We start from the raw sequence: 16795 nt of genomic DNA on the forward strand, positions 1-16795 counted from the left end.
TCGGCGTGGAACTGGTCGAGGAGAGCAGGGTCCAGGATGTCATCCCGTGGCACCCACGACTGCTCCTCAGGACCGTAGTCCTCCCAGTCAACCAGATACTCGAGACGCCGACCCCGTCGCCGTGAATCCAAGATGTGACGGACCCTATAGATGGCTTCATCGTCGACGGGTACGGGAGGAGGAGGCACCACGGTGTCAGGGTCTGTGGGAGGAGGAGAGACAGGGTCAATAAAGGGTTTCAATAGGGAGACATGAAATGAAGGTGAGATTCTGTACTGAGAAGGAAGGGTCAGCCTGTAGGTGACGTCATTTATCTGCCTCTGTATGGTGAAGGGCCCAATGTAGCGAGGGCTGAGCTTTCGGCAAGGCAGGCGGAGGCGAAGGTCCCGAGTGGACAGCCACACTTTCTGGCCGGGTTGGTACTGTGGGGTGTTGGACCGACGTCGGTCTGCATGTTCCTTGTGCCTGTGGACAGCTTGTTGGAGCTGCACGTGAGCTGCATCCCAAACCCTCTCACTGCTCTGGAACCAGTGGTTAACGGCAGGCACCTCTGATGGCTCACCCGACCAAGGGAAAAGCGGGGGTTGATAACCCAGGATGCATTGGAAAGGGGTGAGTCCTGTGGTGGTTTGACGAAGGGACACACCTAGAACCTGAACCTCAGGTTCACACCTGAACACTAGTTCAGAGTCCTAACATGACTCAAAGTTTAAAAGGGTTTTCAATGTCTTTCTTTTGGCTCACTCTTTTGCACAATGCTCCTCTGTTCCAGGGAGCATTGTCAAGAGCGGAGCCATCAGCGCCAAGCATAACTGTATTTCCATTTGTTGCAATAAAGGGTTAAATCTATCTAAATCTAGAGTGTTCCTGGCTGAACTGAATGTAACAAGACTAAGACTCTGTTTACACTTGGTTTTAAAATACGTTTTGGTGATCCGAACACTAGCAGACTACCGATACACATTGTCTATCATGCGTCTCCAGCTGACCACTTGTGTTTAGATTTTGTTACTGCCTATGCCACTTCTGCTAAAAGGTCAAAGGGCCCTGCACACAATCATTACGTCCACACTCTAGCCAGTCACGTTTGCTTGTGTTAATGCAACACTTCGTCCAACTGGTCGTTACAGGGCTTTGGCCCATTGTCACCACATCCTGCATTGATGACTTATTTTCCTGTTACATCACATACGTTATTTTACTTAGTCTGCCCCTCAGTCCTTGTGTCCAGCCACCTTTCACTTCCCCAGGTCTTTGCATTGCCATTCTCCATCCATCTACCAGATGCACTAAGCACAAACCACAGCTGAGGCCGATTGGAATGTCATTAGTTTTGCAGGTATTTGGTCATCCAAGAATTGGACAATTTCAAATTGAGCACCACATTTATTACAATTTTTCCTGAGGGAAACATTAATATACCAAATCTCATAGCAATCCATCCAGTAGTCTTCAAGTTCGGTTGAGTACTACTGTAACTATTTCAAAAGTCACAACCAAGTAAACTTAAAATGAAAAGAAACTCTTTCACCTTCCTTCTATCTTTCCCTTGTTTCTCTCTTGTCCCCCATTAGGTCCTTCCTTTACTCCCTGTACAGTGCGGGACTCATAAACACAGCAGCAGCTTGCCTGCAGTCAGCAGCAGCATATGTTGTTTTCTGCTATATTCATCTGTGAGAAAAGGGTTGGGGAAAATAAAATGGAGGGAGACACTGTTGCATATTACATTTCCCCCCATTGAGGACCTTTAATGTACTTCTGTGCAACAGAAAGCGGCAGAGCTTTCGATTTGAAGCTATATACGCGGCAGTGAAACATGAATGAGTGCTCTGGAATCTGGTAAATTATTGAAAAGAACATTTATTACAGTAATTTAAACAGTGGGGATTAAAGCAGACAATACTGCTGACCCCAAGTGAAGGAGTTCAAGTGCCTTGGGGTTTTGTTCGCGAGTGAGGGGACAATGGAGCGGGAGATTGGTCGGAGAATCGGCGCAGCGGGTGCGGTATTGCATTCAATCTATCGCACCGTTGTGACGAAAAGAGAGCTGAGCCAGAAGGCAAAGCTCTCGATCTACCGGTCAGTTTTCGTTCCTACCCTCACCTATGGTCATGAAGGCTGGGTCATGACCGAAAGAACGAGATCCAGGGTACAAGCGGCCGAAATGGGTTTCCTCAGGAGGGTGGCTGGCGTCTCCCTTAGAGATAGGGTGAGAAGCTCAGTCATCCGTGAGGAGCTCGGAGTAGAGCCGCTGCTCCTTTGCGTCGAAAGGAGCCAGTTGAGGTGGTTCGGGCATCTGGTAAGGATGCCCCTGGGCGCCTCCCTAGGGAGGTGTTCCAGGCACGCCCAGCTGGGAGGAGGCCTCGGGAAGACCCAGGACTAGGTGGAGGGATTATATCTCCAACCTGGCCTGGGAACGCCGATCCCCAGTCGGAGCTGGTTAATGTTGCTCGGGAAAGGGAAGTTTGGGGTCCCCTGCTGGAGCTGCTCCCCCCGCGACCCGACACCGGATAAGCGGACGAAGATGGATGGATGGATGGATGAATACTGCTGACTTACAGTTTAAGTTATTAATGGCAGCTATAAAGCTGTTTTAAATTATTTTGCCTTTGCTGCACGTGTGTGTGTGTGTGTGTGTGTGTGTGTGTGTGTGTGTGTGTGTGTGTGTGTGTCAGCTGTAACGCACAGTGGATCACCAGTGGCATGTTTCAGCATCCCTCCCCTCTAAGCCGAGTCCCACTGCTTTCTGCCAGATGAGTTTTGTTCACAAGGCAGATAAAAGAGGAAGATAGAGGAGGGAGGAGTGGAATAGGAGGAGGAGGGAGGGGGGTTGCTGGGGCTCGGAGCTACTGCTCTGTATTGGCCATTTGAATGAGAGGGGTTGGTCTTTCAACATCTCTCTCACTACCTCCACCGAGAAGCAGAGAGTGAGCAGCACACGTCAGAGGCTGGAAGAACCATGTCAGGACATGAGACGGACCAGGACTCGAGGTGCACACACATACCTTCCAGGACAGTGAGGAACCAGCAGGATGAAGACGGCGGCATAGAGTGAAGACATCAGAGTGGGACGGGCTGAGTGGTGACAGACAGACAAAGATGTGTGACTGAGCTGCAGTTTCCACACCTGTCAGAGAAGTTTGAATGAGTGCTGCTCTCATGGCGGGACCGACCACACAGGAGCCCTTGAAGGTGATGTTTACAGCCCTCAACTACACTCGCTGCACTGTGACACTATTCTCACTTTGTCTGTTGGTGGGACTTCAGTGTATGTTCGCCTTAGGCTTTTCTTGCTTTAACGATTTAATTCTGAATTCATTAAGACATTTTCTATTTGTATAATAATAGATTAATCAGTCTGTAAAATGTCAGAAATTTGTCTGTGACAATTTCCTAGTGCCTAAGGGACATCTTCAACTTCCTGATGGATATTCAATTTACAATGATATTAAACAATTAAAAGAAGGAAATGCACACATATCATATACATGTCTTTAAATTGTCAGAAAATAGGGAAAGAAATTATCATTACAATTTCCCAGAACCCAAGCGGACGTCTTGAAATTGCTTGTTAGACATTCATAATTACCACAATGAAAATCAATACATTTGAATGGAGCTAATATTAGGGATTTTTGCCAGTTGACTTTGTTTCAAACAAACAATTGAATATAATTATGTCAGCTCTAAACTCAATGCTGGCTATTTAAGGTTTTATATATATATATATACACATTTATATACACACATACATACATATATAAAACCTTACTGTAAGGGTATTTTGACTGTACTGAAAACAGCTGTAGAAACCCATTGTGTGTGTGTTATTGTGTCAAGGAAATATTGAATCTCACTGCATCATCTGTAAGTTGACTGACCGGTCTCACTCTGTCAGTCTCATTCTGTATCATGAGGCTTTATTTCCGAGCAGCCATGTCCACATCCACAAGTCAAGCATGGTCCTTAACTCTGCTAAATGTGATGAAGAGCTCAGTGGTCTCAGTGGACAGCAGAGGGAGTGTGAGATGCATCCTTCTGCCACTAGTCTTTCAGCCTCATTGCCTGAGATAGACAGTGTGGAGAGGAGTGGGAAATGAAGTTGACAAACACCCTCTGAGCCCCATCTTCTCTCTGACTTGGTGCTGAATTGTGAACCTCTTTTTGTTTAATAGACACATTTTATACAAAGTTGTAGCTGTGGGAGTCATCTGTCTGAGAAAGACCCCTGCTTATGCTCGCAAAGTAATCAGCGAGATACGATTCATTTGATGGATAGAACGCAACAAAAAAGAATATGTAATGTGATGTGTTGACAGCTCAAGAAACCAACAGCCAAACAGGGCAGGGAATGAGATGGGGAAAATCTGTAGTTGTAAGCAAAACAGAAGTGCTTAACTGCACTTTTAAAACAGTGGAAATCAAGAATCCTCGGGCTGGATCAGGGTAATAAGGCTGCTGCTTCATAACCACTGACCCCACTGACTGTCAATCTCCTCTCACTCCCTTATTACAACCAGTATACCGTATACAGCCACACACATACTGTACATGCACAATTATATAGCCTTTAAAATTGCTTGTCATAAATGCAACATTGAGCATATCCATGCTGGCACAGAGGTCATAAAATCCCTTTCAGCTTGGGATTCGCTTCGACAACAAAGCAGACAGGCAGTATACCGAAAAGCATACACCAGACTTTCCAATATTCCATATAGTTGGGCTTTAATGTGTATCAGCTGGAGTTGTGTTCCACCTCACTTGTCCCATGCCCCGTGGCATAAAGTAGGATTTGTGAAACTGGGGAGGGGGGGTTTGCTCCAGGGCTTTAAATCCCTTTGCGGCCTGGATGTCAAATCAAGAGTTTCTACAGTCAGAAGAAGAAGTTGTTGTATTGATCATGAATCTTAACCTTTAATCAATGATATTGAATGAGGACATTGGCATTTAACGGCTGATTTCCCTTTTGTACACCACCCAAAACCATGTCAATGTCTTCACTGCAAGTTGCTGTATAACAACATGGGGAAGAGTTGAGTTCTACAGAGTCATGCATCCTTCACAAAAATGAAGTCTGATTTTAGCTAAATGTGTCTTACTCGTCCTTCAGACCCAACAGAAGTGCATTGCCATCTTTGCCCTTCTCTGCTGCTGTGCTGTACTGGTGGTGCTAATTTTTTCCTCAGTGGACATTTGGGGGGATGATGAGGACGGTATCACAGAGGAAAACTGTAGCAGAGACTGCAGGTAAGATGCTCTGCAATTGTGACATGATAACATCACAAGGCAAAAAAAAAAAAGGTTTGCATTCATGTATAGTGCAAAACATTAACAAACAGCGATTCATTCAGTATCTCTATCTTCATTCATAAGACTAAACATTTTGCACATGCAGTGGTGCTCCTAAAGACATGTAAACGGATGATGTGTAAAATTGTGAGTTCCACTTTAATGCTCCAAAAACTCACAAAAGCAGGTTTTACTTACAGCATCGTGCTCACGGAGAATATTCCAGACGACCTCTCACTCCCCACGAATGGCAGACACCACCTCCCTCTCTCTGCTGGCTTTCATACATTGTTGGACCAGGCAAAGCACTCAGTTGAGGTTGTGTCACCTGTCTGGGCCTTAAACCCCTGGGACCTGGAAACAACGCCAAGCACTGCCAAACAGGTACAAAATCAGATCTTCAGTCTTAATATTTCCCTAATACATTCCTGCAGAGCTTGAACCTTCTGCATTTCCCAGGTGTTCTTTAAGATTAAAGATCCAATATGTAATATATTTACTGTAATAAATCCAAAAATGACCCCAATGCGTCATCAGATATTAAGGAAACATTCTAAGTTGAAATACTATCTTTTCTGACAACAATGCTAATGTTTCTCCTTTTTAAATTTCCGTTCCATAAGTAATTTCTGTTTGTGTGCGTTGTTATCAACTGCCTAGTTTGACAGCCAGGCCGGGTTGCCAGATATAGCCTACCTGTGAAAACGTTAACCCAGCGCGCTACAGCTGTAACGTACGGGGCCCCCAGGGGTCTGCTGATAAAAAAAAAAAACGTGCGCACAGATTCCTAATCTGTGCTCTCGGTTTTATAAACGTAAGCAAAATTAGAAAGATATTCACAGATTTGAACTTCTGGGATCAATTATCTATTATAATCACAAACGACGCAGATTTCCTAAAGTAGTAAGGTTAACAACGAGCTACAAACTCATTGTATTCAAAACGAGCCGTCCTACGACCTGGAGAAATAACATTATTGGTCTCTATGAGCAGCCGGAGGCAGCATTAGCTGCATTAGCCAGGACTGGCTAATTCTGCCATGCTAACGTTACCGGAGGACCAGGCAAGCAGGCCACAGCTGTTTACAACGTGTAGCCTGTTCAGCGGTCGTAGCTGACAACAGTGAGTTATTTTAAGCCAAGAGAGGGAGGCTGTAAATCGGGAGGACCGTGAGTTATCAATGTGTTTAGCGATTGTTGCCATAATTCTAAGCCAATAAAGTGTGTTCAGTCGGGTGGAGAGGACGGCAAGGTGGTATTATTTTTAGCGGTTCCTATCTTAACCCTTGTGTTGTCTTCCCGTCAACCAGCATTTTTTTCACAGTTTGTTTTTGCTTTTTCCAATGTTTTAAATTCTTACATTCTTCTTTATTTCTACGTCCCATATTTTCTGATATAAAACAAAAATTGAAAACGGGTCAATTTGACCCTAAGTCAACACAAGTGTGTCTGTCCGTCGGGTGGAGAGGACATCGTGTTGGGGGATTTAATTTGGCCATAGCTCCTTCCGTTCACGTCTGACGCGTGTAAAATGAGAATACGGAGGCCTAATACTCTTTTAGCCGGAGCTCCACTTTTATTGAACACATGCCGTTAGCCAGTACATTAGGGTGACCAGACGTCCCGGTTTGACCGGGACAGTCCCGATTTTCAAATGTTTGTCCCGAGTCCCGACAAAAGCCTGTCGGGACGCTAAAATGTCCCGGTTTACACCAGGAGCGGCGTCAGCCGATTTTGCCGTGTCTTCAGCCCCGAATGTTTTGAGTGTAGCCCCGAATGTAACTTTGTCCAGTTTATTTTTCCGAGGCGAATAGAACGGGCAGCTACGTGCGGGGTCCGACCGTGCTGTATTTGTTGCTATCGCCTAGCAACCATCTCTCCGTGAGGAAAGCAGGGTGAAGTTTTGGGAGGAATCCTAGCCAAATCAGTGTAATAGCCTACATTGATGCCATCAGGACAAAGTTTAGGAGCGCAATGCTAATGATTTAGTTTGAAGTTCCTGTGACGTGATGTTTCCAGTCTATGGTTCAGACTCAGACACACGGAGCTCTGAAGCAGACCTGCTTGTGTCCACTCTTTCTGTAAAATGCAGCGCAGCTTCAGGTTTATGGACGCGCTCAGCTGTGGGTATGCTGCGGTAGATGTGTTGCGTTTGCGCCCCGTTTATTTCTGTAGTTTCCGTTTTCCACCTCCGATGTAGAGCAGCGTTCAGTTACTTCTCTAACTAAACTATTTGTCTCATTCAGAGACCCAAACGGGACTCTGTGTCAGTCAGGAGGTCTGAGATCTGCTGTATCAGCAGAGCAATCACGTAATGCACAGCAGACTATATGGTGCAGGTATAGATTAGTTTCTGAAATATAGTGACTTTATTCTTTATTCTTCTCTACTAACCTAACTTTATTTTTCTCAATGTCACGACTCATCGTCTCCTCCAAATCACAGAGAACACATACTGTATTTTGAAGGTGCACAAAGTTTTGGACATGAGCAGAAATCTTGCTCAAACACATCTGAAATACTACAGTCCAGGGGTCTATTATAAATTAAAATGAATTAATGTATCATTGAGGTGAATAATTGTCATATGCACATTTAAGGAGGTTACTTCCTCACCAAAAGATGCCAAACAGGAAGGAGGAGTAGCCTAAATGATGCCTAGGCTACAGATATTTGCAGGTTGCAGTATACATTGATTCAGAAAAAGGTAGAAATGTATGCATAAAAATTCACCAGAATGCAGGAAATGAAGTGGTTATGCTCAAAATTTTCAATAAATAATTTTTATTATTTTGGTGTTATTGGAATAAATAACACTTCAAAGAATCTTTTTTTTAGAAAAAATCTCAACATAAATCTCACACTAAACTGAAAAAGGCTGTTGCTGCATTTTTGTTAATTTTACAGGAAAAAACACTATTATTAGATGAGGAGCCTACGATCAAAATAATGAAGTTACTGTCTGACCTGGGCTGGCACATGTTCACGTTAAAAAGCGTGTGCGTGCACGAGCACTACGGTCACATGCAAAGTGTCCCGGTTTTAGCTCCGGGAAATCTGGTCACCCTACAGTACATTCACACAAGACTCGCAATAACATTCAAGACTATGGCGAGATCTCACTCATTATCTGTGTTACCGTAAAACCCATAGTAATGAACAGGCACATAACACATATGACAGGCAAGGTAGTGTTATTTTTAGCGGTTCCTACCATAATTCTAAGCTGAAAAAGCGTGTCTGTCGGTTGGGTACAGAGCTCCGCGTGATCACGGGCTTTTATGAATGTCAATATAGTCAGCATCTAACGTTAGCTACTCCGCTGTGCTTTGAAGTAGCTAATGTCCTATGTGAGACAAGCGTCTAGCAACATTGTTGTGGATGCAGGGGAGGAGGGGGCAGGGGGGACGCGACTCTCTCTAGTATTTTGAATTAAGTACTGCAGTAACTATTTTAAACACTAGCTGTCGGTATTACATATTGCACCTTTAAATGCAACTATTTTCTAGAAGAACTGTATGTATTCTTTTAAGTGAAGTTGGTTTTGCAAAGTAGCGCCCTTTGAAAAGACATCCGGAAACGCTGCTCTACCACAGAACATCACTCTCCTCCTCAGGGTCAGCTGTTGTTCCAGCGACTGCTCAGCCTGAAATCTCGTGGGATTAAATTGAAGATTGCCAGCAGTCTGACTAACTCTGCTGAACTGAAGACCTTGGCAGCACACAGTGAGTGGCTGTCATATTTCCATTTTATAAAAGTAATGCACTATGCCACTGTAACCTTCCAGAATGAAGATTTATAGCTCCTAACAACTCACTTGACAACATTTCCTGTGCAAAAACCAGTTTTCAAAAGAAATTTCCCATGTATTCTATGACAATTTAAAAAAAAAAAAATTGTTGACAGCTGCAGGCTCATTTACAGCGTGCAGCTCCTTCCAGCAGCTCCACAGCAAAGGTCAGACAACCATCATGTCTGCCAAACTTTACAATGAAGGTCAAAAAATCATGAATGTGCAAATGTACCTGGCTGGTCTCCTTTCAAAGCTGCCGCTCAGGCTGCCTGCCTGCCTTGCCGTCAGCCAGTCCAAGGCAACTGGCCCGTTTCCACGATTCTCTCCATCTCATTCTTTTTGCCACTCTCTGTCTGTCTCACGTTATCTAGATGCAGAGGTTCATTTTGTTAATATGACAGCTCTTACCAGAGGAGGACTACATTCCTCATTCTGGATAGTGGATCGGAAGCACATTTACATCGGGAGCGCGGACATGGATTGGAGGTCACTCTCCAAGGTAACAACAAACATCGACAACATGAGTGTGCAGAATAAAATCAGACCAGAGGATGAATGAGCCGCTGCAGTCAGGTGTAGTCAGATCGGCGGTTATTTTCTGGCCTCAAAATGGCTACAGTAAATTTTGGTCACTTAATAAAGTGATAACATTTGCACCCCACAGGGACTTAAAACGTAACACAGAGTCTGGATTAGTTCCACTATACACCTGTACCTTTTTAATGCAATTACTCAAGCAGCTCTTAATGGCCACCGGGGATGATTTAAAATTGCTGTCTGAGGCGGGCCAGAAAAACGTAGTAGCATTTCACTTTGCATTTACTATGTAATTCACAATAGAGGAGCAACCAGGGAGTATTAGCATACTACTACTTGAAGTGATTGCCTGGCACTTTTCAGGCTTCAACACTGGCTGAAAGTAGAACTACTATTTGGTGTAATTAACAGCCAGAGGGATAGAAAGGGACACATATATAAATGTAGGTGTGGTGTGAACACACACACACACACACACACACACACACACAAAATGATAGAATGGCAGGTAAGAAGAGAGACAAAAAGGGAACGGGTCAGAAATTCACCATACATACATGGTGGTAGAATAGACTAATGCCTCTGTTTGTTTCCCTTTGGCTCACTCCACTCGCCAAAATGGAACAAACACAAAACATATTTCCGCTGTGTAACTAATGACCAGGATGGAATATATTTAGAACAAATGTTTCGCTGTTGTAAGCAATGCTTTGGTCCAGACCTGAAATATCTTAACAATACTGTAATTGAATGGATTGCAATTATATTTTGTACACGTACCAATCTGCCCAGAGGATAAATCAGGAAAAATAAGTGTTGCAAGGATGGCATATTTTTGTAGGTCAACCCAGAATATAGCATCGCCTTGGTTCCCTCCACAAAAAGCCATTCATGGGATTTTTGGATTATTGCAGAATATTGTTTATGATACTTACACTTTTTGTAATCTTTTTGATTTTTAATTTAATTTAATCTTTATTTGTCAGGGACAGTGCATATTAATAAACGGTTCTGTAAATATGCCAGAATTAGCCAAAAGGCTAGTTTTCATCTGCAGTCCCTGTCCAGATGTTACAATAGGCTCCCTTAAAAACAATGATAGGCATTCTAACATGAGCATGACATTAAATACAAATATAAATACTTGTGCGCTAGATAAAATCACATTACATTATTGTCTTGTTTACAACAACTAGAATTACATTCCAATTGAATACAAAAATAAAAATAAAACCCCAACATCACATAATTAAATACATATTTTGCCTATAGAGACCAGAAAAACTAAATGAATAATAAATAATTAAAAATAAAAATCAGATGCATCAATGTTGACATTTTGAAGCATGAATGCAATCGCAGAAGTAAAAAGCTAACGTTAGGCTATAAGGCTATAAACAAACTACACCACGGTCACATGACTTCAACATCACCACCACTGAGCGTTCAACTTGTAATTTGATTTTACGTGTTCGGCGTGAAAACGTTTAATGTCCCCGACAACTTCTGTAGTCTAATTTAGCCACCGCCTTTTTAAGACGTGTCAAATCTTCAAAATTCACGAGTGGGGTATTTACTGAAGTATTTTATCTCGTAGAACAAAACGTGAAAATCTCTTAAGCTTTTGTTAACCACAGACCTTATTTCAGGCATCTAAGCAAAGAAAAAACATTGACTCGAAAAAAGAGGGAACATGAAGTGCTAACTCATTTCCGAGTTTTAGGAATCATTCTGGCAGCACTCTATTGATTTCAATGACCCCCCAGACTTTTCCTCTAGAGCCACCATGAGGCTGATATTTGTGGTTTTGAGTGAAATGTCTCGAAAGCTATTGGATGGATGTCTTTAAATATGTTACACACATTAATGTCCCCCTCAGGATGACTTTGATTATTCCTCACTTTTTCATCTAGCCACATCATGGAGTCAAAATTTCAATTTGCCCAATGTTTTTTTTTAATTATGAAATACCTGCAAAACAAATCACATTCCCATCAACCTCAGCGGTTGTGTTTAGTGCTAGTTAGCAAATGATCACATGCTAATACGCCTAACTATAATGTATAATATTTAACTTGTTCACCATACATGGTAAATATATATCTGATATAACGTCCTCATGTTAGCATTGTCATTTTAAGCATGTTAGCATGCTTATGTTATCATTACGCACCACTGTGCCTATTGCGTCACAGAGCCGTTAGCATATCAATTTCTACCAGTGGTCGTAGAAGTATTCAGATCCTTAACTTAAATAAAAATAATAATACCACACCGTGAAAAATACTCTTAGTACCTATAAAAGTCCTGCATTTAAAATGTTACTTAAGTAAAAGTATGTAAGTATCATCAGGAAAATTTACTCAATGCAATAAAATCCTCACATTTAATAAACTGGAAACGATCAACTGTACTTGTGGGCCTGTATATTGTTGGGTAGTTTAATTTATAATAAAACATCATATTTTATAAACCATGTGTTTTGTGTGCATGAATTGTCCTTTATAAAGTAACTAGTAACTAAAGCTGTCAGATGAATGTAGTGGAGTAAAAAGTACAATATTTCTCTCTGAAATGTAGTGGAGTAAAAGTACATGAAAACAAAAGACTCAAGTAAAGTACAAGTACCTCAAATTTGTACTTAAGTACAGTATTTGAGTACATTTACTTAGTTACATTCCACCACTGATTTCTACTATTTTTGATTATCAAATACTATTCTCACTCTAAAATCAGCATCACTTTTGCCTTTTATCTATCTTCTTTTCTCACATTGCGGCATGTCTATTCAGTGAACACACTCAGACCGCAACTTTTCTGCTGCGTCACCTCTTCCTGTGTGCTCCTTTCTGACACCCCACAGAGAAAAGAACTGGGGGTGGTGGTGTATAACTGCAGCTGTCTGGCTCTGGACCTCCACCGAGTCTTTTCATTTTACCGGCAGCTCCATGAGAGGGACTACATCCCCTCCATCTGGTCGAAGAGAGTTACAGCCCTCTACGGGAGGCATGACGCCCTGGAGCTACAATTCAACGCCACAGAGGCCGCTGCTTACGTGTCTGTGAGGAACGGCTTTGTTATGTAGCAGTATTCACTCTGTTAGCACATCAATTGACTGTATACCAAATGCACAAACCACAGGTTGTGTCCACAATAAATTCTCAGACTGGTTTATATTCCTCTTAAGGCACCAATTTCCTGACTCTGGACTAGATGGTGAATGTCTTAATGAAAGTTTCATTACCAACTAATAACAGACACACGCAGGGGGGTGATTAATCATGTTAATATCACGCTGTGGAGCATCTTGAGTCTGAATATATCAGTACCCCAACCTAATTTGACAGTAATGAATCTTGTTGCCCTCTAAGCGACAAGACGCTTATCCGTTGCATTTAGGACATTTATCATCCTATAGGAACTAATGGAGTCACGCTGTCACAAGCAACTGGTAACTCCAACCTGCTCTTTTGCCTCGCTTCTTGTTGTTTTTCTTGCTCTTTGCTTTCTCAAAGTTGTTAGACTGTATATGACATTTTGGAAAATTATAAACTCTAATGATGTTGTCCTTATCATTGTAACAATTTAGCGCGGTTATAAATCAAAAGGTGCAGTTGTCGACTTTTGTTTGTTGAACCGAGACAAATGAAATAGTGAAAGGAATCTAAATCATATTTTTGTCCACCTTTCAGTTCTTCGATTTTATCTTTATTCAAGGGCGTAACTTTGGGTTCAGCATTGGATTGAGATCTCCACTTTTGAGCATTGAAATTTTGAGCATATGAAACACTTCATTTCCTTCATTGTAGTGAATTTTCTGCAACAATGTGTGCCTTTTCTGCATCAAGTTATGGTGCAAATGTCTTTAATTATGTAAAGGAAATTTTTATTAGATATTTGTGGGGGGGGCACTGGCCAGTTTTGATTATTGGGGGATTGTAACCCATCTCCAACCCCCTGTAAATTACACCTTTGTCTTTATTACATTTTTGGTACAAACTTGTCTGAGTGCTTGTATTGTTTCTGCAGACCTCTCCTGAAATCTTCTGCGCTAAAGATCGCACCAGAGATGTAGATGCCATCTATCAAGTCATCCAGAGTGCAAAGACATTTATCTTCATATCCGTGACGGACTACCTCCCTCTGGTGAGCAGGAGTTTCAGAGGAACCTCGGTCACAAGGTACATCAGAACTCAGATTGGTTCCATTATAAACTGTCATTTTTGGTTGAATGAAATCGAATCTTTCAGTAACTTAACTTTAAGAAACAAACTGTACGTATGTGTCATTGCCTTCAGATTGTAAAACGGTGTCTTAATCATTCCAATGGTTGCATCAACAGGTACTGGTCACCTATTGATGAGGTGATCAGAGAGGCTGTGGTACTGAGAGGAGTCAGAGTTCGCCTGCTGATAAGCTTCTGGAAGAAGACTCACCCTCTCACCTTTAACTTTGTCACCTCCCTCAAGTCGCTCTGCATGCAGCTGCACAACTGTTCATTGGAGGTGGTACGTGATTATTCCTCCAAATATGTTTCATCAAAGATGTTGTTTAATATTTGCTGTGAACGTCTGGACGTTTATCTTGATTTATTATGCAAGTATAAAATTGAGAATGGACGTGGTTTCTTTACACATGGATTTTGTTGATCATATTTTTTTTTTTGCAGAGGTTTTTTAGTCACAAGGAGCAAGACGATGATATTCAACATGGGCTCAACCACAACAAGTACATGGTGACCGATAATACTGTTTACATTGGTAGGCAATGTATAATGTGTTTGCAACTAATTCAATTTACATGTAATTTTTTGCACTACTTTTTAATGCTTTAAAGCAAATAACACTTTGAGGTTTTGGGGAAATAGGCTTATTCTCTTTATTGTCGAGCTCTAGAAGAGAAGATTGATACCAGAGTGGTTTCAATCTTCTCATCTAACTCTCAGCGTATTTTTTTTCAAAAGAAACTAAAAATGTTTTCTTTCTCACACACAGACACTGAGACACATAAGCACCAACATGTATATACATTTTGTACACATATAAAGATGAAAGCACAGTAATGAAACTCAAAGTCATTATTTCTAGAGTATGCAGACACAATATCTAAGGTTAGCTTTTTGTCCACAGGTAACCATGACTGGGTCGGAAGTGACTTTGCTATTAATTCAGGAGTTGGGCTGGTGGTCAAGATGAAAAACAGTCTCAAAGACAGGGGAGTGACGATCCTGGAACACGCCAAGGCTGCTTTTGAGAGAGACTGGAGGTCCCGTTACGCTAAGAGCCTACACGGAAACAAAGGTCAACAGGGCAAATACAGAAACCTGCAACAAGCCAAAGCTCACATGGAGTCTAAGGAGGAAAAGGAGTGGAACAACCCTTTATAAGCACAGAATGTCTTTCTATATCCTAAAGCCTCATGAGGCTGAATACTCTAGAGTTTACAACACATGTACACAATATAAGAATGTGACTTAAGCTATTAGACTTTAATTTTGTGATGTTATTTTAATAGATTCAATTACAGTCAACAAAGACAATAATAATTTGACTCACTACCGCTGCAAGTTACAGTAATATTATCTAACTACTTAATTCAATGTTGACTGTTATATGAGCACGCTATGCTGCATGAATATTGAAAAGCAATATTCAAATTCAAACTATATGCTAGGACAAGCAATATGCTGATTATAAAATCAATATGCTCTCTATGTGAAACTTATTCAAATCCATATCCCATCAAACTTTACAAATCACATTTAGTATTTAATGATGATGCACTATTTTTGTTTAGTTTTAATTTGTATTTTTTATAAACTTTGATTACTTTTTTGCATAGCATTTAGGACTTTAATGCTATATCGCTCCTTGATTGTAACAAATTCAGTTCCTTGACTGCACAAGCTTATGCCTTAGTTTTACATATGTGCCACCAGCTGTTTATCATCTCATTGAAAATGTCATCCATACTTATAAAATGTATCTTTTTCCTAATTGTTGTTGTTGTGGTGGTGGTGTGTATTTCAACATCACTTCGCTGGGAAAGCATAGAGTGGCCCACATTTACACTAACATAGTGCAGCCCAGCCATTGTTCATATTTTCCTTTTATCAAAGCAGTAAGTATGCATGCAGGCATATCTAATGAGATGAGTGTGTTTTATATAATCTTCTCAAATTGCACCTACAACACATTTTAAATATTGCATTGTTACAAAGCTAGAGTCTCCTGTTGGTAAAACAGAGCATCTCCAGTATGTCCAAGAAATCACACTAGAAATAGTCCAAACCATTAGTTCAGTTTGTGTGATACTCCATGATCATCTACACTCTGTTATGAACTCAGACACACTACATGAACCAGATTTGGCCACTGGTGGGCAGACAAACACCAGACCAAGATGATTGACAAAAAAAAATACCTGACATGATGTGTTAGCATATTAGATAGAAAACAGTAAAGTAAATAGATATAGATTTATTTTATTAAAATGTGTATTTATCTCAAATAATCAATATACTGGAAAAGAAAAGGAAAAAATCCAATAAAAACACAAAGATGATATAGATAAAGCAATCTGATTCCATCAAAGAACAAAAAAGGATGAGTTTGAGAAGGAGAAGGTGTTGGCCTACACCACCCACACACATAATTATCATCCCATTGGAGTCGATAAGTCCAGTATTCTATTTAACACATTATAGGAATACATAGATTTATTTTTATGTCAAATAACTGTATATATTCGTGGTTCCTCTTTTAATACAAGTGGACTATAAATGGTTTATCTGGCTGTTGAATGAGGGCAAACATCTGGCATCTGGCATTAAGATTTATCAAATCTATTAAGATTGAACTTTTGGAAAATCTTAATATTTCTAAGGAAATCATATAGTAATCTAAATGTTTGCATTATTATTATTGTGAGGCAGTGTATGCTTTTGCAAAAAAAAGTACATCCCTTTAAAATAACACTTTTTACACATTTAATATTATATTTTTGTGGTGTTGTTTAATTGTGTTGTGCTACACTGACAGGTGTTATTATTTTGTCCACCCCATTTATATTGAGGGCAGGCTAAATAACAGAACCAGATTTCTATTTATTGCAATACAGTTCAACAACACCACAAACTACATCCTCCAAAATGTTCTGAACATTATAATCTTAA

At 41.0% G+C, this 16795-nt stretch overlaps 1 protein-coding gene and 1 long non-coding RNA gene across 3 annotated transcripts; one reads left to right on the forward strand and one right to left on the reverse strand.

The window, feature by feature from the left end:
• The first annotated feature begins 2827 nt into the window (after window positions 1–2827).
• Window positions 2828–15617, forward strand: pld5 (phospholipase D family member 5). Of its 2 annotated transcripts, XM_028567960.1 has the most exons (10): window positions 2828–3192; window positions 5114–5250; window positions 5493–5676; window positions 8908–9016; window positions 9456–9583; window positions 12485–12682; window positions 13651–13802; window positions 13964–14129; window positions 14291–14381; window positions 14751–15617. In XM_028567960.1, the coding sequence occupies exons 1-10, from the start codon at window positions 3145–3147 to the stop codon at window positions 15005–15007; spliced, it is 1470 nt and encodes a 489-aa protein (XP_028423761.1). In that variant the 5' UTR covers window positions 2828–3144; the 3' UTR covers window positions 15008–15617. The 2 variants fall into 2 exon arrangements, with proteins under 2 accessions (XP_028423761.1, XP_028423770.1); XM_028567969.1 differs by lacking the exon at window positions 12485–12682.
• On the reverse strand, window positions 4884–6531 carry LOC114548184 (uncharacterized). Its single transcript, XR_003691333.1, has 3 exons — window positions 5989–6531; window positions 5491–5665; window positions 4884–5260 (listed from the first exon to the last, which is right to left on the reverse strand). It is a non-coding gene; the product is annotated as an uncharacterized LOC114548184 (long non-coding RNA).
• Window positions 15618–16795: the final 1178 nt, after the last annotated feature.

Source organism: Perca flavescens, chromosome 2, assembly GCF_004354835.1.
Source record: "Perca flavescens isolate YP-PL-M2 chromosome 2, PFLA_1.0, whole genome shotgun sequence".
NCBI lineage: Eukaryota > Metazoa > Chordata > Actinopteri > Perciformes > Percidae > Perca > Perca flavescens.